We start from the raw sequence: 24,864 nt of genomic DNA, 5'->3' as shown, positions 1-24,864 counted from the left end.
TAAAGTTAAGTCCCTCCAAGAAGCTGGATGGGTGAATGCAGACATTTCCTCTGGCAGTTGTTTGAGAGGATAGGTACAGAGGCATCAAAAATTTTTGATTTATTGATTAAATACTTGGTTTTTCTCGACTGTCACTGAATGCAGTACCTCATGGTGATTAGCCATTTGGGTCAGACTTTCCTCTACAGGCTAGAAATCAGTTGCAAGTGACCACTACAATATCCATGCCTGTTGCTCTAGATGATTACTCACAAAGCCTTATTAAATGTGCAGTGCCCAACAGAAAATACCATGGAAAGATCCAATTAATGACATGTTGGTTTTAACTACTATTACCCATTTTTTTTTCTTTCTCTGTACTTTGTAGGATCTGTCCCAGGCCAGGACACTGTATCCTGACTGGTGGTGTCTGAGGGGCTGATATTCCTCACTAATCCTATATGCAGATGACTTTGCATTCCCTGACAGCATCCAGGCCAAGTTTGGGGGCTCATAATGAGAGGCGGGGATTTATGCATTATGCTTCACTCACTTCCCCTACTGTCTTCTGAAGGCAGCTAAAAGCAGAGCGATTTAGAATATTTATGTTGCAGAGGAAATTTGTTGCATTGTATCTCAACCTCTACTCTCTCTTCTATTGCAATCTATAACCTATTATCTGTTTGATTGTAGGAAGAAGATGAGGTTCCTGATGATGAGACAGTGAATCAGATGATAGCCAGACATGAAGAGGAATTCGATCTTTTCATGGTACGCAGTAACAGCTGCTACAACATAAAATTTTTTACTTAAACCTGATTTCTATCTTTTCTCCTCTCCTGAAGATCTTAATTCCTGTTGGTGCACAATTTCCATGGTCCTTTAAGCCCTCTGGGTGTCTTGCCCAGGTTGTCTTACTTCAGGCATGAGCCTAGAGAGTATCAGCCGCATATTCAACTCTGAAATAAAGCCTGATATGGCCCGATATGTCCTTGCCCAGCATCCTCCGACAAACGTTCCATTGTGAACTTCTGAGTAGTGATATAAGGAACCCCATCTGATTTGTGCCTCTCCTAAAACCAGGGTACTGAAACCAATTGTAGCAGCCTAATCCATTATGGCTTGCTAAAATCAACTGACTCTTTACAGATGGAGAATTGAAGTGGACACCTTTGGATCCAACAGTTTAGTCCTAGAGTAGTTTCTGTCTTTGCCTGCTGGGGCACTAGGAAGCGTCAGCCATGGTTGCATTTTCCCTGCAGAATCCTACACTCAAGAGTTCAAGTTCCACTCTGTAGACTTAAGCACAAAAATCTAGGTTGACACTCCCACTACATTGTTGGAGATGTAATTTTCCAAAAGAGACAGTACACCGAGGTTCTCTCAGTTGAAAGTTAGAAAGATCCCAGGCACTATTCAAAAAAGGTAGGCCAGTTTGTTTCAATGTACTGGGATATTTCTCTCTTAACCACTAAATTAGATGACCTGATCGTTATCACAATGCAGTTTGTGGGAGCTTGTTGTATGTAACTTAACTGCTGTGTTTCCCTCATGTCAATACTAACTACACTTCAAAATTATTTGGCTGTAAAGAGCTTTAGGACTTCTCCAGGTTGTGAAGAACACTATAAAAAGGTAAGTCCTTTCCATCTTTTGCTGGGAATGGTGCAAGATTTTCCTTTAACATGGGAGCCCCTTGCTCTGCACCACTTTGGACGGCATGGTGGCACAGTGGTTAGCACTGTTACCTCACAGCACCAGAGGTCCAGGTTCAATTCCCAGCTCAAGTCACTTTCTGTGCGGAGTCTGCACATTCTCCCTGTGTCTGCATGGTTTCCTCCAGGTGCTCTGGTTTACTCCCACGGTCCAAAAGACATTCTGGTTAGGTGCATTGGCTGTGCTAAATTCTCTCTGTGTACCCAAACAGGTGCAGAGTGTGCTGACTAGGGAATTTTCACAGTAACTTCGTTACAGTGTTAATGTACACCTACTTGTGACACTAATAAATAAACTTAAAGCAGTGCTTCACAGTGGTAAGGGAAATCCTCCAGGGAGTGGGGTTGGGTGACTTGCCTTGACAGTCTGGCAGAAATGACGAGCAGACTTCTGTATGATTGAAAAATTACTGGAGCTTCCAATCAACTGTAGATGCCAAAACGAAAGAAGATGTGAGTGTTGAAGACCAGCTCAATTCTCTCTCTGTTTCTTGCTCGGTTTAGCGGATGGATTTGGACCGTCGTCGAGAGGAGGCCAGGAACCCAAAACGAAAACCACGGTTGATGGAAGAAGATGAGCTTCCAAACTGGATCCTGAAAGATGATGCTGAGGTGGAGAGACTGACGTGTGAGGAGGAGGAGGAGAAGATGTTTGGCCGAGGCTCGCGGCAGCGGAAGGAAGTGGACTACAGCGACTCTTTAACCGAGAAACAGTGGCTCAAGGTAGGAGTGTGAGTGCGTGGGAATGCAGCCCAATCATTGGGTGTTCTTATACATAAACAACACAGGCTGAACACTGCACCATCACTCAAGGAGATAAATCCTTTCAGAAGCAAGCTACATCCAAATGGTCACAGCAGGAACTGGTGATATGGTCAATGAAACAAGGTGAAGGAGCGAGTTAACAACTGTACCCATTCGCTGAATTCCACGGAATAGAAACATCTGAATGTAAGTCACGCTATTCCAGCACATTAGGATTACACTCACACCTACGCTCCACAGGTCCACTGGCTGAGTAGGGTACCAAAAAGAATGGGTTTCATTGTGACCTCGTTCTCTCCCAACAGGCCATAGAAGAGGGCAACCTTGAGGAGATTGAAGAAGAGGTTCGTCAGAAAAAAGCCCGCAAGCGAAAGAGAGATGTTGACCCGCCCTTAGTTATGGCAACCACCAGCACACGCAGCAGTCGGGACAAGGATGATGACGAGAAGAAGAAAAAGAAACGTGGGCGGCCACCAGCAGAAAAACTGTCGCCAAACCCCCCAAACCTCACCAAAAAAATGAAGAAAACTGTGGAGGCAGTGATCAAATACAAGGACAGGTTAGTGAGACAGTCATTGCAGGGGGTTAGTGAGAGGATACTGAGGGCATGGAGCCTGGGATCTGCTGGTCTGCATAGTTGAGCACCACACATTTTTCCAAACCAGAAGATATAAATTCAGGATGATTGACAAAAGAATAGAGGTGAATTGAGGGGAATTTTCTTTACACCTTAGTTACTAGAATCCAGAATGTGCATTTTAAAAGTCAATGGAAACTGTTCAGAAACAATTTTCAAAAGATAATTGAATAAATATTTTGATGGAGAAAATTGTACGGTTGTGGAAGAGCAGGACAGTGAGACTAACTGGATAGCACTTTCAAAGAACTGGCACAGGCATGATGAGCTAAATGTCCTCCCTCTGTGCTGCAAGATTCAGTTCTACACTATATGTTCTCAAAACTGATGCTCAAGATTCTGAAGTCTGTAATTAGCACAAAACTAAAACAAGAGTCAACATGTTACTGCTAAAAGCTGGTTAGTGTGTGTTGTATTGAGGGTGAGATGGCAGTGTTATTCCACTAAGATTATGCAGTGCCTGCAAGCACCAGCACTTTGTTTCACACAGTACTCCTTATGTGCCGTGAACGGCTGATAATCGACAGGTTTTTATTTCTGTTTTAAAGCAGTACTGGCCGACAGCTCAGCGAAGTCTTCATTCAACTTCCCTCTCGCAAGGAGCTTCCAGAGTACTATGAACTCATACGCAAGCCTGTTGACTTCCGGAAGATCAAGGTATACTCGCTCCCATGTGACCACTTGCATGACAGTACTCTGTTTAAAACGTCTTCTGAATGTTGGGTTTTATACAGCAAGCTGCAGCACTGTAACTTCTAAATGTGCTACATGGACCATTCCAGAATTTCAAAACGTTTCCCTCTCTCCATTATCCATGCTTCCAAAGCTGATCGTAAGGCATCTGTAGCATTGTTCTACATGAAGTGGGCATACGAAGCAGCCAGGTTGAAAAATAATAGGTGAGAATTTATACCCCAGACTTAGTGCCCCAATCTGATGGTACATGGCACAACCCAATAGCGCATGCCCCAAGCTGATGGTATTTGAGCAGCTCGATAGATGATCCACTCAGATTGAATGTGCCCCTCTGGATCCCATATTATTTTCTTTAATTACCAGGGTTTTTGTCCTCACCCACCATGGCAATGGCCTAGGCTGATGCCTCATTTCCTGTTATGTTAAGAGTATATTTGATTGATGGGAAGTGCTATTTGGAGAAGCACTGACCCTGTCAGCTCTTCCTTCCTTTAGTGCAGTTGGAGCATTTTGTTTCTGCAAATTCACCCAGCGGAGATTCAGCGAACCCCAGCCAGTAATGACCCGTTCTGAGTAACAGCAGGCTCTGCTATCACTGCACATTCCTGGAAGGAAGGGTTAGATCTGTGGAACTTCTGTTGGTGAATGAGCTGACTGCCACCTTTCTCTCAGTAGGAGCGGATCCGTAATCACAAGTACCGCAGTCTCAATGACCTGGAAAGAGATGTGATGTTGCTGTGTCAGAATGCACAGACATACAACCTGGAGGGATCACTGGTGGGTAACAGAAAAAGTCTGGAATTGTAGAACACAAAAGGAGACCATTTGTCCCATTGTGCCCATGCTGAGTTTTTAGAAGAATCTTGCACCTCTCCTGCTTATGCCACACATTAAGCCAGTGCATTCCAGATCATAAAACGTCACTGCGTAACATAAATTTGGTCTGATCTACCCAACGTGCCCCTTCCCCCCCCCCCCACCCCCCAGCTTTGTTTCCAATTGTCTTAAGTATGTTTCTGGTAATTACTGACCCTCCTGCCACCGGAAATAGTTTCTTCTCATCTACTCTATCAAAACCCCTCAGAATTTTTGAACAGCTTTATTACACCTTCCCTCAACCTCCTCTATGCTAAGGAGAGAAATCACAACTTCTCCAAACTCTCCATGGAATTGAAGTAGTTCGATAATGGTACCATTCTGGTAAATCTCCTCTCAACTGAATCTAAGGCTTTGAGATGTTTGGTTCCAAGAATTGGTCACAGCATTACAGCTTCGGTCAAACCAGGGGCTTATAACAATTTAGCGTAAATTCCTTGCTTTGGTACGCTGTGCCTATTTATAATGAATCCTTGTGTGATCTTTGTTTGTAATCAGATCCCTCACTTTATAAATTTATTAGTCTTTTTAGCAATCAGCATTCCTGCACCCCAAGAGAAATATTAATGAAGATTATCCATTCATACATGCAAGAGCATAGAATGATTGCAGTCTGTTCAGCCATCCGATGCTCATCGCTATCCCGCCACCACCCATTAAATCTCCTGACTAAAGCTTGTTGAAAATGCCTTCCTCTACCTAGAAGGGAGATCCAGAGCAGTTCAGACCAACTGTCTCACCTTGCCAGTTGACTTTGTTGCCAGTGTATTTGCAGCTGATCAAACCTTTTTCTGACAATCTTAGATCTATGAGGATTCGATTGTGCTTCAGTCTGTTTTCACCAGTGTACGGCAGAAAATCGAGAAGGAAGAAGATAGTGAAGATGATAGTGAGGAAGGAGAGGAGGAGGAGGAAGAAGGATCTGAATCAGAATGTAAGACTTGTGGGAAATTCAGTTTTCATTTTGTCTTTCATTTTGATTTTCTATTCCCAATTCATCTTGGATTACTCCACTGTCACACAGGAGAGTTGCTAAGAAATTATTTTGGGGTAAAAACAGGAAAAGCATCTGTGGAGAGAGAAACAGTTAATATGTGGAGTCCACTATGACGCTTGTTCAGAACTGGAGAAAGGTAGAGATGTGATGAGTTTTATGCTGTTGAAAAAGCAGAGAGGGGCAGGTGGAACAAAATAGAAGGTCAGAGATAAGTTAGAGGGCTGGAATGATTAAATGACAAAAACGTTATGAAACACAAAACAAGGAAAGTGATAATGATAGTATTAAGACCAAGGGCATGATCTTACGACCTCATCCACCTGGCTTTCGGGTGAGAAGCGAAAAATGAGATATGTGCCCAGTTTCTTGCCTCCTTCGATTGTACTAATTCTTGTTTTGCCAGTGAAATTAGTTTCATGCCCAGAAAGGATGCAAAGTTGATTTAAATATTTATGACATAATTTAAATGTCATTAGCAAGTCCCAGATGCTATCATCTGGGGTCATTTGACCTTGCTTGCTCATCAGTCGAGATTCTCACTGGCGAGAATGACAGATATCTCCACCAGAGGGACAGTAGACCTGATGGCTTCGCCACGGGGACTGGAGGCCATTGAAGCCATTGATTGGATGGAGGCAGGGCCAGGCCATACCGCTGGGCACTCTGGCACTGCCCACTGGGCACCATAGCTGTGCTAGGGCAGTGCCAAGGAGGTGGAGCCAGAGTTTTTCTTTTATACATTCGTGGGACATGGGTGTCACCGTCTGGCCAGCATTTATTGCCCATCCGTAGTTGCCCAAAAGTAGTCGAGAGTCAATTTACGCTGTGGATTTGGCGTCACATGTAGACCAAACCAGGTAAGGATGGCAGATTTTCTTCCCTAAAGGACATTAGATGGGTTTTTCCAACAAATGGCAATGATTTTGTGGTCATCAATAGACTCTTAATTCCAGATTTTGTTTATTGAATTCAAATTCCACCATCTGCCATGTTGGGATTCGAACCCCAGTCCCCAGAACATTACCTGAGTTTCTGGATTAGTAGTCTAGCGATAATACCAGTAGGTCATCGCCTCCCTATGGGTGTGGGGGTGGAGCTATGACAGGGGGAACTCCACAGGGGTGGTGATCAGAGTGGGAGGGAGGGAAGGAACTCTACAGGATGTGATCAGGAAGAAGGGAGGGAACTCTGCAGATGGGGGTGATTGGTGGAGGGGCTGTGATGTTTGTGGGGCGGGGGGGTGTCTAATGTCTGTGGGGCGCGTGGACTGCAGGCGATCTCCCAGTATACCGGGAGATCAGAATGCCTGCACAAAAGCGCCTCAAGAGCTCAGCAGCCACTTTCGTCGGTGAGCTCAAGCTCTGCCCCCCGCCCAGGGTAGACCCAGAGAGTACGTGATAATAGCAGAATAATTGCCACACTGTCTGAAAGTGTAATGGCAGAATATATCACCAAGAAAGGTCAACACTGTCTGAAAAAACAAAACCTGGATTCGGACTGGCACTTGGTGGGGGAAATTCAAAATGGAGGTCAGAGCTCATGGTCTGAAATCATTGAATTTGAATCCAGAAGGCTGTAGAGTGTCTAATCAGAAGAGGTGCTGTCCCTCAAGCTTGTCTTGGGCATCATTGTAACATTGTAGCATTGATGACAGAATGTGAATATGAGAACACAAGATGTTGAATTGAAATGGCAAGTGACAGGAAGGTCAGAGTCATGCCTACAGACTGACACACCAGTCTGTGTTTAGTCTCCCCAGTGTAGAGATGACCGCATTGTGAGAAACAAATACAATAGACTAAATTATAAGAAGTGCAAGTACATCACTGCTTCACCTGGAAGAAGAGATTAGTGCCTTGGACAGTGAGGAGGTAAATGGACAGATGTTACACTTTCTGCAATTGCATGGAAAGGTGATTGATGATTTTGGGGTGACTGGGGCTGGGTGGAGGGATAGAAAATGGTTTGATTTAGATGGTGGAATTCTGTAACTGCCAATATTATTATGTTAATTAGGGATCTGCTAACCACTGCTTACCATTCACGCAATATAGGGGAGAAATACCAGAATACCAGGGTGGCTGTGACCACCCTGCCACCGTGGGGAAAGTAGCCTATCTGCTCACTCTGCTAGAAAAGGGTCTGCTGGGGAAGAAAGAAGCCCTGATAATGGCCTGTCTAAAGAGGATATTGCTGTGAGACATATTCTCAAGAGCTGCCCTCTTACAGACAATTTAGGGAATAGCATAACCAGGGTCACGGGAACATTGTAGGCTCGAGGGAATACACTCTAACTGATTAACAGCCACTCGAATGATCATGTTCTGGGTTGAGGGAAGACATTCTAATAGTTGTGATGAGAGTGAATGTACTTGGATTAGGTACACCCTTTGTGATTCCATCTCTCTCTCTCTCAGCTCGTTCAGTGAAGGTGAAGATTAAGCTCGGCCGGAAGGAGAAGAGCCAGGACCGAGTGAAAGGGCGCAAACGCTCTAGCCGTACTTCCAAATCCAAACCCGTTGTAAGCGATGATGACACGGAGGAGGAAGTGGATGAGGTGGGACCCAGTACCTGAGCCCGTTATTGCAGTATTTACATTGTACAAAGTTGAGTTTAAGTCAGTGACACGGGATCTCCTGTATTGGGTGGCCTGTAGCCTCCTCCATGTTGACCTCATGCATTCAAAGTTGTAGCTTTTGAGACCTGCAGCTGCTGCCATTTAATTCACCAACGACAGTTAACAAGATTTTTGTGCTTTTTGTACGAACTGCACTGCACCATGCAATACTAGAAGGACAAAAACTGCCTGTGTGTTCCACCCTTCTCCCCACCTCAACCCCCTACCTCTGGCCCCGCAGTTACCAGCCTGAGATCAGGAACTCGCATCCTACCTCTGCAAGATGAAGCTGCTGTACTTTCCTTAACTACAAGTTTATTTTTACTCTGGTCTGATGTTGGCCAGCGTGAATTTAATGGGTTCAACAACTGATCTTTCTGTTCCCAAGACTTTGCACTTCTGATCACTATCCAGCAATGCCTGCTAGAATCTGCACAAATGTGAATGTTAGGTGAGATTAGGACTGGACTCGGCTCTAGCAACTATCCCTGTGGTTGTATAACCTCTCCTAATAATCAATGAGGCCACATATGAAGAATGAGTAATTGGATAAAGTACCAGATGGTAGTCAGTGCCAACAGGAGCAGGCATTAAGAAGTGTATGTGGGGGTGGGGAGAAGGCATATCAGGAATGTCAAAGTTGTACAATTGGAATTCTATCAGTGATCGCAACTGTTTGTGTGTATATTGTCACTAGATTAACCAAGAGACTTTAAAATGCAGCAATGTTTCAGCTGGATAGCTGCACTGAAAAGTAGAAAACTGAAGGAACAGGGGTGGAATGAAGGCAGAATAGTAAATTTTTAGACCATGAGAAATTGAGTAGACTAGACCTATATTACCTAGAATGTAGAAGAATGAGAGGTGATCTCATAGAAATATATAAAATTCTTAAGGGGTTTGACAAGGTAGTTGTGGGAGGATGTTTCTTCCAGCTGGGGAGTTCAGAATTAGAGGTAATCGTCTCAAGATAAGGGGTTGCAATTTAGGACTAAGATGAAGAGAAATGTACTCATTTAAAGAGTTGTCAATCTTTGGAATTCTCAATCCCAGAGAGTTGAGAATGCTTAGTTGCTAAGTACATTTGAAACAGAAATAGATTATTAGGTATTAACAGAATTAAAGATTATAGGGATAGAATGAAAAGGTGGAGTTGAGATAGAAGATCAGCCATGATCTTATTGAATGGTGGAGCAGGTTAGAAGGGCCGAGTGGCCTACTCCTGCTCCTATTTCTTATGTTCTTATGATTTTTGTGTGTTTTTGTGCCTTTTCAGGAACGGTCAGGAACTGGTAGCGAAGAAGATTAATCTCAGGATAACATTCTGTGTCGGAATCTACACTGGGGCTTTGTCCATCCTTCAGAAAGTGACTGTGCGATGTTCTCGTACCTGTGTCCAGCTAGCAGTGTAGTTTACGTTTTTAGTATATGATGTAAACTTGCATATTTACAGCAAGAGAGAGAAGGCATGTAGGACTATCAACTTAGTGTCTCACCATGTTGAAGCCAGTTGTGTTCACAGTGGCATTATTGATATGGGGCTTTTCCAAGCTGGCATTATTTTTGTGCAAAAAAACGTTAATTCTGACAAGAACACAGCTGCTAACTGCAGGCATCCCACAATCTAATTCCTACCCATCCCACCCCTACTTTTCATTTCCTGCTGAGTTTCCTCACACCGTGTAATATATAATCCATCTGGTTAATCGTTACATTAATTAAATTAACCAAATGGAGTTGAATCGTGGACTATGACACTAACCCGTGAGTTAACTCGTTGCTGGATGGTGCACTGCATTCTGCACAACAAATGACAACTTGAAAAAGTCTGACCAGAGAAAGAACAAAAACTCATGATTTTTGGGAATACTTGATTTTTCTAGACGTTTATTTTGTTTCCTTTCTCCGTGCGAACGCAGTTGGTCACATGCAGTCCTTGCCTCATTGTATTGTGACTTGTGTAAGCATGTGTGTAGGAATTCACTCCCATTACTATACTGTATTTTAAACAGGTCAAAAACTTCCATCTTTACAGACTGCAAGGGAATTCTGTACTGTCATTATCACTGGACTACAATAAAATAATTACTTGACTGTGTCTGAAGTATTTGTGTACATGTTTGCCTTTTAAGGCAACAATTTGCATTTATATAGCACCTTTTAAAGTATTAGAATGTCCCAAGGCAATCCATAGGAGCCATTAAACAAAAAATTGACACAGCTTCATTTGAAGAGAAATTTGGTCAAAGAACTACTTTTTAAGGATCCTTAAAGATGGAGCAAGAGGTGAAGAGGTTTAGAGAGGGGAGAAGTAAGAGTTTAGACAACCAAAGAATAGAGTTTAGACAATCAAAGTCGTGGCTGGCAATGAAAATCAGGGCTGAGCAAGAGGCCTAAATTAGAGGAGCACTGTGATGCCAAACGATGGGAGGGATAAAGTGATAGAGGGAGTTGAAATAAGGGTAAGAATTTTAAAATCAAAACATTGCTGGATCAAGCTTCAATGTAGGTCAGCAATTACACGGAGGATGGGTGAATGGGCCTCAAAAGTTAGGATATGGGCGGCAGAGTCTTGATTGAATTCAAGATTACAAAGGTGGCAGGCCAGTAATGAGCATACTGAAATAATTAAGCTTTGAGGTAACTCATCTGTCTGAAGAAGTAAAACTTGTTCTCTCTATGTCCCTGATGAATGATCTCAGCACTCCGCACTCTCCCATTTTTATCTTGAGAGTTTCCTTGACATGATAGAGGGATTGATACAGAGCCCACAGGAGATAAGATAAAAGCTAATTCACTGTGGAGGTGAGAAATCTGAAATGAAAACAGAAAATGCTGGAAAACATTTAGCATAGTCAGGCAGTAACTGTGGAGAATTTAGATTCAACATTTCAAGTCAATGATCTTTCATTGCAACTGGATAACATTCAGAGATGAGAAACAGTTAACAAAATACATAGCCAGTGGAAAAGAAGACAAGAAAGAACCAAAGATTATGGTGTGAGTAAATGGCATGGTGTAAGGTAATAGAAGAAGTTTAGAAATAAAAGTTTTAAAGTTTAAGTTTCTTTATTAGTGTCACAAGTAGGTTTACTGTGAAAATGTCCTAGTCGCCACATTCCAGTGCCTGTTTGGGTACACTGAGGGAGAATTTAGCATGCTGATGCACCTAACCAGCATGTCTTTCGGACTGTGGGAGGAAACTGGAGCACCCAGAGGAAACCCATGCAGATACTGAGAGAATATGCAGACTCCACACAGACAGTGACCCAACCCAGGAATTAAACCCCCGGGTCCTTGGCGCTGTGAGGCAGCAGTCCTAACCACTGTGCCACCATGCCACTGAAAAGTAGGGTCCAGTAAAATACAAGCAAGAGAGGGAAGAGAAGACAGCTTCTAAAAACTGTGTAGTGGTAAAAGAAAAGCAGGTCAACTCCAGAAGTTAGTTAATGAAAGAGTAAATCTGGAAGTCTGGAGCTAATTTCCCAACTACCAGCTCATATCCTAAGGGATGGAACTTCAAATGAAATTCCTGGGAATAAAATCAAAATGGCACCATTGATCGTTCATGGTGTGTCAACAGAGTTGAACAGTGCCAATGTGCAGAACTGGATCAGCGTCACTAACTGAAATGTTCCTCTAGATACTGCAAGCCCCCTTTCAGTGTCTTGAGGTTTTTCTCTTTGTCCTTTTTTGGCCCATCACTAAAACAGGTTATCTGGTCATTTATCTGTTGTTTGTTTTTCCTGTGCATTTCCTACATTATGACAGTAACGACGCTTGAAAGCTCTTTTGTAACAGTTAGCTGACACATGGACATAATTTGTGCTCATCCTGGGACCGACTTTCAGTATCAGATTAGGCAAGTTCACTTGTTGATACTGCTGGCCATATGTTCACATATGGAATACTGTGCATAGTTCTCTCCATATTACATAAGAACATAAGAAATAGGAGCAGGAGTAGGCCATCTAGCCCTTCGAGCCTGCCCCGCCATTCAATAAGATCATGGCTGATCTGTTGTGGGTCAGTTCCACTTTCCCGCCCTCTCCCCATAACCCTTAATCCCCTCTCTTATCAAGAACCCATCAACCCGCTTCTTAAAAATATTTAGCGAGGCAGCCTCCACCACTTCAACGGGCAGAGAATTCCAGAGATTCACCACCCTTTGAGTGAAGAAGTTCCTCCTCAACTCCGTTCTAAACCGCCTCCCCTTTATCTTGAGGCTGTGCCCCCTAGTCCTACTGTCTTTTTTGAGCGGGAAGAGTCTCTCCACCTCTATCCTATCCATCCCATTCATCATCTTATACGTCTCAATGAGATCTCCCCTCATTCTTCTAAACTCTAACGAGTACAAGCCTAGTTTATTCAGCCTCTCCTCATAGTTCAATCCCCTCAACTCCGGTATCAGCCTAGTAAACCTCCTCTGCACTCCTTCCAGGGCCAAAATATCCTTGCGCAGGTGCGGCGCCCAAAACTGCACACAGTACTCCAGCTGCGGCAAAAAAAAAGGGTCCTGTAAAAGGTGCAAAAGAAAGGATAGCAACATAACTAGGATGTTATAAATACGAAGATTGAACAAATTGAGAGATTACCTGATACAGATTGTTAATACCATGATAGATTTTGAGAGAGTAGATGTAGACCTGATCCTTCCACTTAGGTAGTCCAAAAGTAGTCTTTAATAAATCCAATAAAAAATTCAGAAGAAACTTGCTACTATTTGACGTAAATTGATGCATTAATGGGGAAGCTAGCTAAGTATATGAGAGAAAAAGGAATTAGAAGATATTCTGATAAGGTGGAGTGGGAGAAGGCTGGGATGGAACCTAAACAGCATAAATCAGGAGAATGGTCTATTCTTTGCATGATAAATTCAACGTAATATTGCTCCGAGATTAATTGGCCATGACTGAATGGACCAGTGTACAAAAGGTTTACACCTAATTTCAAAGATTTTTTTTATTCTCATTTCTGAATATCACAGCCATTTCCCAAGATTTTCTGATTTCTCATGTAGATCTACTAGTTGTATGTCAGCAGCAAAGAGGACTAAGTAATCTAAGGTATAGCTTATCCTGACAGTGAAATCAGTTCCTAGTAAAAGATACATGTGGTGTATCTTAGAAAGCCAACATGAAAAAGATGGGCCAATTGGCCATCTTCTGTGCTGCATCCTTTCCATGATCTGGCTATTGTGTGCCTGTCTGTTACTGAATATCCACTGTAGTAGGAAGCAGAGTGTGATGGTCGAAGGTGTTCTTCTGACTGGAAGACTGTCCAATGGTGTCCCGCAGGATCAATGCTGGGGCCCTTGCTGTTTGTGGAATATATAAGTAATTTAGACATGAATGTAGGAGGGTTGATCAGTAAGTTTGTGGATGATACGGAAATAGTTAGGGTGGTAAACAGTGAAGAGGCTAGCCTTCGTTTATAGGATATAGACAGGCTGGTCAGATGGGCTGGTCAGTGACAAATGGAATTCAATCAGCATATGTGTGAGGTGATGTACTTGGGCAAGACAAACAAGGCAAGGGAATATTTTGAACTGCAGGACCTTGAGAAACACTGAGGATCAGAAGGAAGTTGGTGTGCATGTACAGTAGTCCCTTAAGATAGCAGGACACGTGATAAAGTAGTTAAGAATACTTGCCTTTATTAGCTGATTTATAGAGTTTAAGAGTAGGAAGATTATGTTGGAACTATATTAAACTAGAATATTGTGTGCAGTTCTGGAATCCACTTTATAGGATGGATGTAATACCATTGGAAAGGGTACAGAGATGATTTACCAGGATGTTGCATGGGCTGGAGAGTTTTAATTATGAAGAAAGATTGGATAGACTGGGGTTGTTTTCTTTGGAGCAGAGGAGACAGAAGGGGGACATGACTGAAATGTATAAAATTATGAGGGGCATAGAGTAAACAGGAAGAAACTTTTCCTCTTGATAGAGGGTCAATGACTAGAGAGCATAGATTTAAGGTAAGGGGCAGGAGGTTTAGAGGGGATATGAGGAAAAAAATGTTTCACCTAAAGGATGGTGGCAGACTGGAACTCATTGACTGAAAGGGTGGTGGAGGCAAAGACCTTCATAACATTTAATGGGCAGCAGGGTGGCACAATGGTTAGCACTGCTGCCTCACAGTACCAGGGACCCAGGTTTAGTTCTGGCCTCGATGACTGACTGTGTGGAGTTTGCACATTCTCCCCATGTCTGCATGAGTTTCATCTGGCTGTTCAGGTTTCCTCCCATGTCCTAAGATGTGTGGATTAGGTTGATTGGCCATGCTAAATTGCTCCTTTGTGTCATAAGAACATAAGAACATAAGAACATAAGAAATAGGAGCAGGAGTAGGCCATCTGGCCCTTCGAGCCTGCCCCGCCATTCAATAAGATCATGGCTGATCTGTCGTGGCTCAGTTCCACTTTCCCGCCCTCTCCCCATAACCCTTAATCCCCTCTCTTATCAAAAACCCATCAACCCGCTTCTTAAAAATATTTAGCGAGGCAGCCTCCACCACTTCAACGGGCAGAGAATTCCAGAGATTCACCACCCTTTGAGTGAAGAAGTTCCTCCTCAACTCCGTTCTGAACCGCCCCCCCTTTATCTTGAGGCTGTGCCCCCTAGTCCTACTGTCTTTTTTGAGCGGGAAGAGTCTTTCCACCTCTATCCTATCCATCCCATTCATCATCTTATACGTCTCAATGAGATCTCCCCTCATTCTTCTAAACTCTAACGAGTACAAGCCTAGTTTATTCAGCCTCTCCTCATAGCTCAACCCCCTCAACTCCGGTATCAGCCTAGTAAACCTCCTCTGCACTCCCTCCAAGGCCAAAATATCCTTGCGCAGGTGCGGCGCCCAAAACTGCACACAGTACTCCAGCTGCGGCCTCACCAATGCCCTATACAGCTGCAGCAAGACCTCCCTACTTTTATATTCAATCCCCCTCGCTATGAAGGCCAGCATCCCATTCGCCTTCCTGACCACCTGCTGCACCTGCAGTCATGGGGGCAAGTTGGGTAAATACATGGGGTCACAGGACAAGAGCCTGGTTGGGATTGTTGATGCAGGCTTGATGGGCCAAATGGCCATCTCCTGTACTGTAGGGATTCTATGATTCTTCTGTGAAGTATTTAGATGTGCACTTGCAATGCCAAGGTATACAAGCCAAGTGCTGAAAAATGGAACTAGAATAGTTCGTAGATCACAGAAACCCTACAGTGCAGAAAGAAGCCATCTGGCCAATCGAGTCTGCACCGACCACAGTCCCACTTAGGACCTACCCCCATATCTCTACACATTTTCCCTCTAACCTACAATTCTCAGGACACTAAGGGGCAATCTTAGCATGGCCAATCAACCTAACCCGCATGTCTTTGGACTGTGGGAGGAAACCCACGCAGACACGAGGAGAATGTGCAAACTCCACACAGACAGTGACCCAAGCCAGGAATCGAACCCAGGTTCCTGGAGCTGTAAAGCAGTAGTGCTAACCACTGTGCTACCGCGCCACCTACGTTAGGTAGTTTGTCTTTCACTGATGCTGATGCAAAGGGCCGAAGCCATATGAAGGTTGAAATAACTACTCACCTGATAAAGGAAAGCTCGTGAGTCTGAATAAACCCTGTTGGACTTTAACTTAGTGTTGTGAGGCTTCTTAAGATAGAAATTGAAGAATGATTTCATTTCAGAGCAGATTAAAGACTTACAAACCTTTAAACAATTTTAAACTAAAGATCTGTGCAGGACTATTATTTTTTGTGGGTCAGTACTTCTCTCTCGTCCTTTATAATGTTTTCTAAAGACTGCTCATTTGAACAAGCTATTAGTCATTTTGTTTTATGTGTTTTTAACCATTCAAATTCTGTTTGTAAACTCATGTGACATTTTTCCATGATAGAGTAAATAAAGTGAAACTTCTCAGTGGCTGGAGATTCCATTTCCAAATGAGTAGATATAGGATGACTGGCAAAAAATCTAGAGATATGATGATACATTTGTTTTGTGTGAGTTGTTGTAATCTGGAATATACTACATGAAAGGGCAATGAAAGCAGATTCAAGAGTAACTTTCAATTGAGAATTGGATATATATTTGAAGGGACAAAAATTACAGGGCTACGGTGAAAGAGCAGAAGAATGGGGTTAATTGAATAGCTCTACCCTTGAGCAGCATAGATATGTGAGGTTGTGTTATTCTATGGTTTTAAAGGTGCTTTACAAATGCAAGTTGTAGTGCTGATGCTCCCATGACACTTTTAGGTCAAAGGTTCCATATTGACCTAGTGATGTTGAAGCATCTCGATGTATCAAGTCAAGCTGGTATGTGACTGAGGGGAATTTGGAGTTGTCAGTGAACCCATTACTGCTCTTGTCTAGATGATAGAGTTTGTGGGAGAGGGAGATACAGTCTAAGTTACTGCAGCTTGTAGATTGTGCACAGTGTAGCCACAGTGCCGGTGCTGGACGGATATAAAGTCCAGTGTGAGATACTGATCAAGCAAACTGATCTGTCTTGGCTGATGGTGAGTTTCAAGTCTTGTTATGGCTGCACCTAGAACAAAGAACAAAGAAAATTACAGCACAGAAACAGGCCCTTCAGCCGTCCAAGCCTGCACCAACCATGCTGCCTGACTTAACTAAAACCCTCCACATTTCCGGGGACCATATCCCTCTATTCCCATCTTGTTCACATACTTGTCAAGACGCCCCTTAAAAGTCACTACCATATCCGCTTCCACTACTTGCCCCGGCAACGAGTTCCGGGCATCCACCACTCTGCATAAAAAACCTGCCTCGTACATCTCTTTTAAAACTTGTCCCTCACACCTTAAACCTATGCCCCCTAGTAATTGATTCTTCCACCCCCGGGAAAAAGCTTCTGACTGTTCACTGTGTCCATGCCTCTCATAATCTTGTAGAATTCTATCAGGTCTCCCCTCAACCTCTGTCGCTCCAGTGAGAACAAACCAAGAATGCCCTCTATACCAGGCAACATCCTGGTAAATCTTTTCTGTACCCTCTCCAAAGCCTCTTCTGTAGAGTGGCGACCAAAATTAAACACTATATTCCAAGTACGGCCTCACTAAGGTTCTATAAAGCGTCAATATGACTTGCCAATTTTTAAACTTAATACCCCAGCTGATGAAGGTAAGCATGCTGTATGCCTTCTTGAATACCTTCTCCACCTGCATTTGCCACTTTCAGTGACCTGTGTACCTGTACACCCAGATCCCTTTGCCTATCAATATTCCTAAGGGTTTTGCCATCTACTGTATATTTCCTATCTGTATTAGACCTTCCAAAATGCATTTCCTCACATTTGTCCGGATTAAACTCCATCTGCCATCTTTCCGCCCAAGTCTCCAACTGATCTATATCCTGCTGTATCCTCTGATGGTCTTCATCGCTATCCGCAAATCCACCAACCTTTGTGTCATCCGCAAACTTACTAATCAAACCAGTTATATTTTCCTCCAAATCACTTATATGCAGCAAAGGTCCCGACACTGATCCCTGAGGAACACCACTTGTCACAGCCCTTCCACTGCTACCCGCTGTCTTCTTTGACCGAGTAAGAAGTCTCATGACTCCTTTGACCAAGCCAGTTTTGTATCCACATTGCCAGCTCACCTCTGATCCCACGCGACTTCACCTTCTGCATCAGTCTGCCATAAGGGACCTTGTCAAAGGTCTTATTGAAGTCCATATAGACAACATCCACTGCCCTACCCTCATCAATCATCTTCGTCATTTCCTCGAAAAACTCAATCAAGTTCGTGAGCTATGACCTCCCCTTCACAAAACCGTGTTGCCTCTCACTAATATGTCCACTTATTTCCAAGTGGGAATAAATCCTGTCTTGAAGAATCCTCTCCAATAATTTCCTTACCACTGATGTAAGGCTCACCGGCCTGCAAGTACCTGGATTATTCTTCCTATCCTTCTGAAACAAAGGAACAACATTGGCTATTCTCCAATCCTCTGGACCTCCCCTGTAGCCAGTGAGGATACAAAGATTTCTCTCGAGGCCTCAGCAATTTCCGCTCTTGCCTCTCTCAGTATTCTGGGGTATATCCCACCAGGCCCTGGAGACTTATCTACCTTGAAGTTTGTCAAGAACCTATTCATTTTATTCCATCGTACTCCTAACCTGGGCCTTTAGATGGGTGAGAGGCCTTTAGGGGTTTGAAAGTGAAGCACTCATTGCCAAATGTTGTTTTGCTCATGTATGGTTGGTACAGTTCAGTCTTGCTCCAACTGAAAAGACTTTTCACTTTCTGCTTCAGTATTACATGGGAGTTAAAAGTTCTGAATCTCTGATTTGAAATGGAGACAGCACATTTACCGGAAGGATTGTGGTTCTCACTTGAGTGCTGCCATTATGCAATCAATAGTTGCAAATACTTACTGTAACTAGTTTTCCTAAATGAGGAGGGAGGAGTATGCAATCACTCCATTTTACCTACCTGAGTGGGGACGTGGGGGGAGGGGAACGAGTGGTTCACTCTCGAGTTGGTCAAGGAAACAACTTTTTTTCGAGGACAGGAACAGCCATCATGTGTTGCTCAACTCCCTCTCACTTAAGTCGTAATTTGCAAACCGACATCACATTTAAGTGAACTTCGAGAAGAATGTACAATTTCTTGCTGTAACGTCAAACGAAAAGAAGAAAGAATTGATTGCATTGCAGAAAAAAGAAAATTGTCATTCTATTTATCCTCTTCCCTTGGGGGGGGTTATTGTATTCCATGGTTTTATAGAATTTTAAGAATGACAATTAAAGAAGGAATTAGAATTGCAAAGCAGACATCAAGTTCCTATCTGTCTTTCTCCATCAGCATGTACAGAGTTCATAACTGTCCCTGTGTGTCTATCATAACTAACAAAATACGACAAAGCTTCCTTATGCTGCTTGGGACTCGACAACTTGATAATTAACTCATCACATCCTCCCTTTGACAAAGATCTATTTATATTAACTTTTAAGAGCTCCAGACGTCACAGTGAGAAAAAAATACAAATCATATCTGAATCATCTTTTTATCACAAAAAGTGTAAGAAAGAGCCAGAACGCCAATCCTTTCCTGTTGCTTCTCCTCCTCATTTTAGAACAATAGAGACACACTCAGCCACTCCAGTAAACACTCAGATCATAAAAGCGACCTCTGCCTTTCTTCTGACTTTGAGTTAAACTGATGAAATTGTTGATCTAACAAGGAGAGGCACTGCTTATCTGGAGAAATTTCCAACAGCAACAGTGCTTAGTTTCTAATTGACCCTTGCCACTCTAGACCTTGGACTCTAAACTTTGACTACTCTGATCAACGCAATAAGAAATCTGCCAGAGTTAGAATAAGTACGATCCCAGTCATTTTCAAAAATCAACATGGTGTTTTCATAGTTAAAATTAATAGTTGCTATATATAAAACTTGTTTGAAAGCGATCTTACAAAAGAATTATTCATTATTTTTACAAGATTTAAAAATATAAGTGTATACTCTCCAGAAAAAATTCTTTCATCTGAAATTCATCTTCCACACTCTTCCTACCTCCATAATCTTTAGCTTATTCAAAATTCTGCTGTCATTTTCTTAAATTGCACAGTCTCATTCACCCATCATCCCTACGCTCGCTGACGGATAATCATTCCTGTTAAGCAACATCTTGCTTTTAAAATTCTCATCTTTGTTTTCAAATCCCTCACCTCTCCTGTAAATTTCTAGGAAATAATGTGCTTTTCTCCAATTCTGACCTCTTGCGCATCCCTGATTTTCACAGAATCATATATTCCTTACAGTGCAGAAGGAGGCCATTTGGCCCACCATGCACTAACAACAATCCTACCCAGACCCTGTTAATCCCCCGACACTAAGGGGCAATTTAGCACTGCCAATCAATCTAACCAACACATCTTTGGAGTGTGGGAGGAAACCCATGCAGACACAGGGAGAAAGTGCAAACTCCCCACAGACAGTCAACTGAGGCCAGAATTGAACCCAGGTCCCTGACACTGAGAGGCAGCACTACTAACCAATGTACCATCATGCTACCCAATAAAGCTCATTTAAGCACTGAAATTTCCTCCCTAAATCCCTCTGACTTTGTTACCTTTTTACTCTTAAGAAACATCTTGAAACCTACTCCATTGATCAAGCTTTTGTTTATCTGCCCTAATAGCTCCTTATGGGCCTCTATGCCAAGTTTTGTTTGATAGTGCTGCTTTGAAGTGCCTTGGGATGTTTTACTATTTTAAAGTGAGATAACCACAAGTTGTTGCTGTTGAAATTTGATAAGTACTCAGCAAGAGCCTTGAGATTCCTGATAGATTAAACATCTATGTTGGAACAGCTTGATCAATGGTGGAGGACAAAGCCACTTCCTTCTGTATTAGTCTGTCAGACCTTGACGGCCACGGAGTGGCAATTCCTGCCTGCACTTTCAACTGCACTATGCAAATCAAAGCAATGGGTTGGGCTTAGAAAAAGTGGCCTGATGGAGTGAATCAGAATGGAACGCCCACACTACAAACCCCACACATACTTGCTTCAGAGTGTGAGCTCTCGTGGCATCTAGGAATGCTAGGAATTCACATTCTTTTTCATGGAATTCTGAACAGGGGAAGAGTTCATTTTGGCTATCAGTTAAGGATTTGAGGAAAAATCGGTGACCTGTGAGCAAAATAATTAAAATAAGGGGGCAACTTCTGCAGATGTTGGAAAGCTGAACTATAAAGAGAATACACCGGAAATACTAAGCTGGTGAGGTAGTATCTGAGATAATAAATCATAATCAACAGCAGTCTACCTCATCCCTCTTTGGAGCAGCTCACCTCACCCCACCCCTCAGCAGAAATTTGTGACCCTAGCCTGCATGAACACTGATAAAGCTTCAGGTGTTTACGCTCTGGATAAGCAACCAGCAGAGCCCCTTGGGTCTGTCTGATGCCTCCTGAGGTCCTGCCTTTGTCTGTTTTCTAAGGCAAGTCTGAAAGATCGTTTGTGATGCCATTGATTAATCGATCACCGAGTAAACTTTAGCCCAGGTCACACTGAATTTCACTTTTTCTGCCCTTGAGCTTTTCTACACCTGCATGATGTTGAAAAACTATTTGCATTGTTAAAGGTCAACAGCTAAAGTGGTGAAACTTTGATTCACTATGCGCTAGCTCTCGCTAACTATCTCTGCACAGCTTTTGTATTACTGCTGAGCACATTAACAATTTACACCAGCAATGGGAAGGGAAGAGAACTTTTCAGTCCCTGATCATGGAACAGCACCAGCTCCAATTGCTGCATCTCCCATTACCCCAAACAGTATAACTCTAGTTTTCTAAAATAGGTATCGTGAGAACTAACAGACCCCAGCTCTATGCACAGCCAATGTTACAGAACTGTACCATTAAATGACACATGCATCAGTACAATTGGATTCTTCGAGCTGCAAGGTTCCCCCAGTGTACTTGGAACTGGTCCCATGTCCCCTGTCCCCTGTGACATCCCGAGCCTCCAATGGAGTGACTGTTGATTAACAGTTGGATAGACGAAAGACAGGGAGGCAAAGGGTGGAAAAAAAGCCTTGGTTTGAATCCAAGGTCTTTCATAGAGGGAAGGTCAAGCAACATCGTATGATTTGTGCAGTCATATAACTGTCATCTATGCAGCCTTGTGCATATGAGATTACATATTAAAAACCTATTGGATAAGGGCATATGGCCAGCTCAATTTAACCTTCTGCATTCATCAGTTGTGTTTGGTAACAAGGAGGAGGAGCCCAACATAATAGCGCTCATAAAAGTAATGTGTAGAAGCCATTATTATTCATCCTGAAATCTACAAGCCAGAAATCTCACAGGGGCAACTTGCAACAATCAGGCTTGGGCAAGCTGGTGTGGAGGGTAATTGTGGGCAAAGTTGTGGTCAGGGGATCAGAATGGGGCAACTATGGAATCAACGGTCATTTCTGTGATGTTTGCAGGCACCAGGTGCATTGCAAGATGTTATTTTTAAAGACTATTCACAATAACATTATGCAACTGTGTGATAGACACAGAAGCACTCTGGCTATGAAATAACACCGTGTTCGTATGAACACAGGAACACTTAAATGAAATTGCTTTTCTGTTGTTTTGACAGTCATTCACCCACTCGCTACTGCCTCACTAAAATAATGGACAAAGAAATTTTGATGCAGTGGTACTGTAATAATTGCACAGCTTCCATTTCAGCACATTGCCCTTTAGCAGTGTTTATTCCAAAGATAACTTTGTTTTGGTGATCTTCTATTTTGTCTAATCAAACACATCATGATTTCATTATAGGAGAAAAATTGCATTTATGTAGTGCCTTTCACAACCACCAAATCTCTCAAAGTGCTTTACAACCAACTAAATGGTTTTAAAATGTAATTGCCATTGTAATGAAAGAAACACGGCAGCCACCATTCAAACTGCAAGCTCCCACAACCAGCGATTTGATATGACATACAATCTGTTTTTGTGATGTTGTTTGAGGGATTAATATTGGTCAAGATACAGGAGATAACCCCCAGCCCTCTCTGAAATGGTGTTATGGGATCTTCCATAGCCACCTGAGAGAGAGATAGAGCTTCAGTTTTAAACACCTCATCTAAAAGCAACACCTCCAATAGTGCAGGACCCTCTCAGACCTGCTTTGGATACCAGCTTTGATTTTTGCAATGAAGTCCTGGAGTCAGCAATCTTCTGACTCAGAAGAAGATTTTGACACACTGAGCCACAAAGTGTATAGTGCTCAAGTTCAGCACATTTGCTGGACTGAGGGCTAGAAGATTGGGCAGTGAGGAGTGAATCACTCATGCAGCTTAACAGAGGCTGAAGTTTGGGACAAGTTAAATTTTGATAATGCCCCATGAGGTGGAACCTGCCTGAGGTGCCAGGGCAAACTGGGGATGGGTGGCCTTCAGAATGAATGTGAAGAAGGTTGTTTTTGCTTATTTGAAAGGAACACCTCAGTAGCTACATTGGCCTTTTTGCTCCCAATGCCACCAATCAGGCTCACTGATTGTGGAAATGTTGGCCTCTATCTTAATTTAAGGAAAAAAAATCAGAATAAAGTCTGGTTCTTTCAATCCAAATGAGGTTAAAAAACAACTTACATTTTTGTAGTCCTTTCCACATAGAAGAACATTAAGAAATTATAGATGAACCGGACTTTGTATGTTACAAAAAGACCTCCTGAGAACTTGGCTCAGTTGGTGGCACTGGGGGGTGGCGGGTGAGATGAAGTCCTGTACCAAACCTCATATAATCTATAACGGAACCTTGGTCCATTGTCAAAAGTGCAATTCTTCAACTGAGCCGTTGCACTGAATTGTTAGCTTGCTTTTTCCAATGGTTGATGCAAACATTAAATCCCGTGAGGCTATCGCATGAACAACACCCTAGCTAACATTCCATTTCCAGCTGTTTGCCAGATCGAGTTGAAGTGGTAGAATGGTTAACACATTTGCCTGTAGAGGAAATTGTATTTCAAAGTTATTCAATTTAATATGATGAACTTATGAGATATTTTTGGGATGTGTTGAAGTGTTATATATTCTTTCCAATTGGGGGTGTTAAGGCTGTGTTTACTTCCTCTTTTAGTGGGTGAGATTGATTAGTATTCTGCTCTAGGACTAATCACTCTGACTTTTCTAAGAAGCTTTGGTCTCAATCCAACTTGAAAAACAATTAGAAATTCCTCTGTTTACTTTTCTCCCATTCAATTGTCCTCTTATTCTCCCATTGATCATTGAATCCAAAGAGTGGGAATAATTTACAAACTTATGGTGCATTACATAGCATTAATTGAATTTAAGAATTACTCTGATTTGGAATATTGCAAGTGAAAGTTAATTAGTCTGAAATTGTAATTTCCAAAGCGTTGGTATCGCAAGATTCAGAACAGTGTGTTAACTCATTGATTTCAAAATGATTTCTCCATATATAAGAGCCTAATGGATTGTCGGGCTGTTATTTCCGCAAATACCTCAGATATCCATCCCACACATAGCCATAGAATGATTGATGAATGATGCAAAATATTCAGCACAGAAACAGACCATTCAGCCCAACAGGTCTATATTTAGTGCCCAGTATTGGAGTGTCAAATTAGCCCCTTTCCATCCCTCTTCATTGACTAAATTGCCCCCCTCAATCAGCATAACCTTCTGACCAGCTCTGACAAAAGGTCATCCTGACTCAAAAAGTTGGCTTTTTTCTCTCTCCACAGACGCTATCAGACCTGCTATAATTTTCCAGCATTTTCTGTTCTTGTTTCAGATTCCAGCATTCTCAGTATTTTGTTTTCAGCATAATCTTCTATTCATTTATGAATTGCTGAGTGCATCTCAACGGCAATAGATACCAAAGACCCACATCAAATGAATGAATTCTGATTGTTTAAAAAATCACAGGGTAAAGATGCAAATTGGAAAATAAATGTGTTTTGATAAGATTACTGTTCACTGCTGCCTCACAGCACCAGGGACCCTGGGTTCAATTCTGGCCTCGGGTCACTGTCTGTGTGGAATTTGCACATTCTCCCCATGTCTGCATGGG

At 42.6% G+C, this 24,864-nt stretch overlaps 1 protein-coding gene across 8 annotated transcripts in view; it reads left to right on the top strand.

Moving 5' to 3' along the window:
* smarca4a (SWI/SNF related BAF chromatin remodeling complex subunit ATPase 4a) overlaps positions 1 to 10,378 on the top strand; it is a 94,833-nt gene extending 84,455 nt beyond the window's left edge. For 5 of the 8 annotated variants that reach the window (XM_080216699.1, XM_080216705.1, XM_080216704.1 and 2 more), the window contains 8 exons: positions 673 to 750; positions 2,199 to 2,417; positions 2,765 to 3,018; positions 3,645 to 3,753; positions 4,468 to 4,569; positions 5,473 to 5,602; positions 8,083 to 8,222; positions 9,559 to 10,378. In XM_080216699.1, coding sequence (XP_080072825.1) covers positions 673 to 750; positions 2,199 to 2,417; positions 2,765 to 3,018; positions 3,645 to 3,753; positions 4,468 to 4,569; positions 5,473 to 5,602; positions 8,083 to 8,222; positions 9,559 to 9,591 — 1,065 coding nt within the window. In that variant the 3' untranslated portion in view covers positions 9,592 to 10,378. The remainder of the gene's footprint in view (positions 1 to 672; positions 751 to 2,198; positions 2,418 to 2,764; positions 3,019 to 3,644; positions 3,754 to 4,467; positions 4,570 to 5,472; positions 5,603 to 8,082; positions 8,223 to 9,558) is intronic. The other 3 variants (XM_080216706.1, XM_080216700.1, XM_080216703.1) reach the window with 1 other exon arrangement.
* Positions 10,379 to 24,864: the final 14,486 nt, after the last annotated feature.

The sequence above is a fragment of the Carcharhinus amblyrhynchos genome, chromosome 33 (genome assembly GCF_965287045.1).
Source record: "Carcharhinus amblyrhynchos chromosome 33, sCarAmb.v2.hapA, whole genome shotgun sequence".
Taxonomy (NCBI): domain Eukaryota; kingdom Metazoa; phylum Chordata; class Chondrichthyes; order Carcharhiniformes; family Carcharhinidae; genus Carcharhinus; species Carcharhinus amblyrhynchos.
Note: the sequence above shows the minus strand (reverse complement) of the source record. Positions and strands in the feature narration are given on the sequence as shown.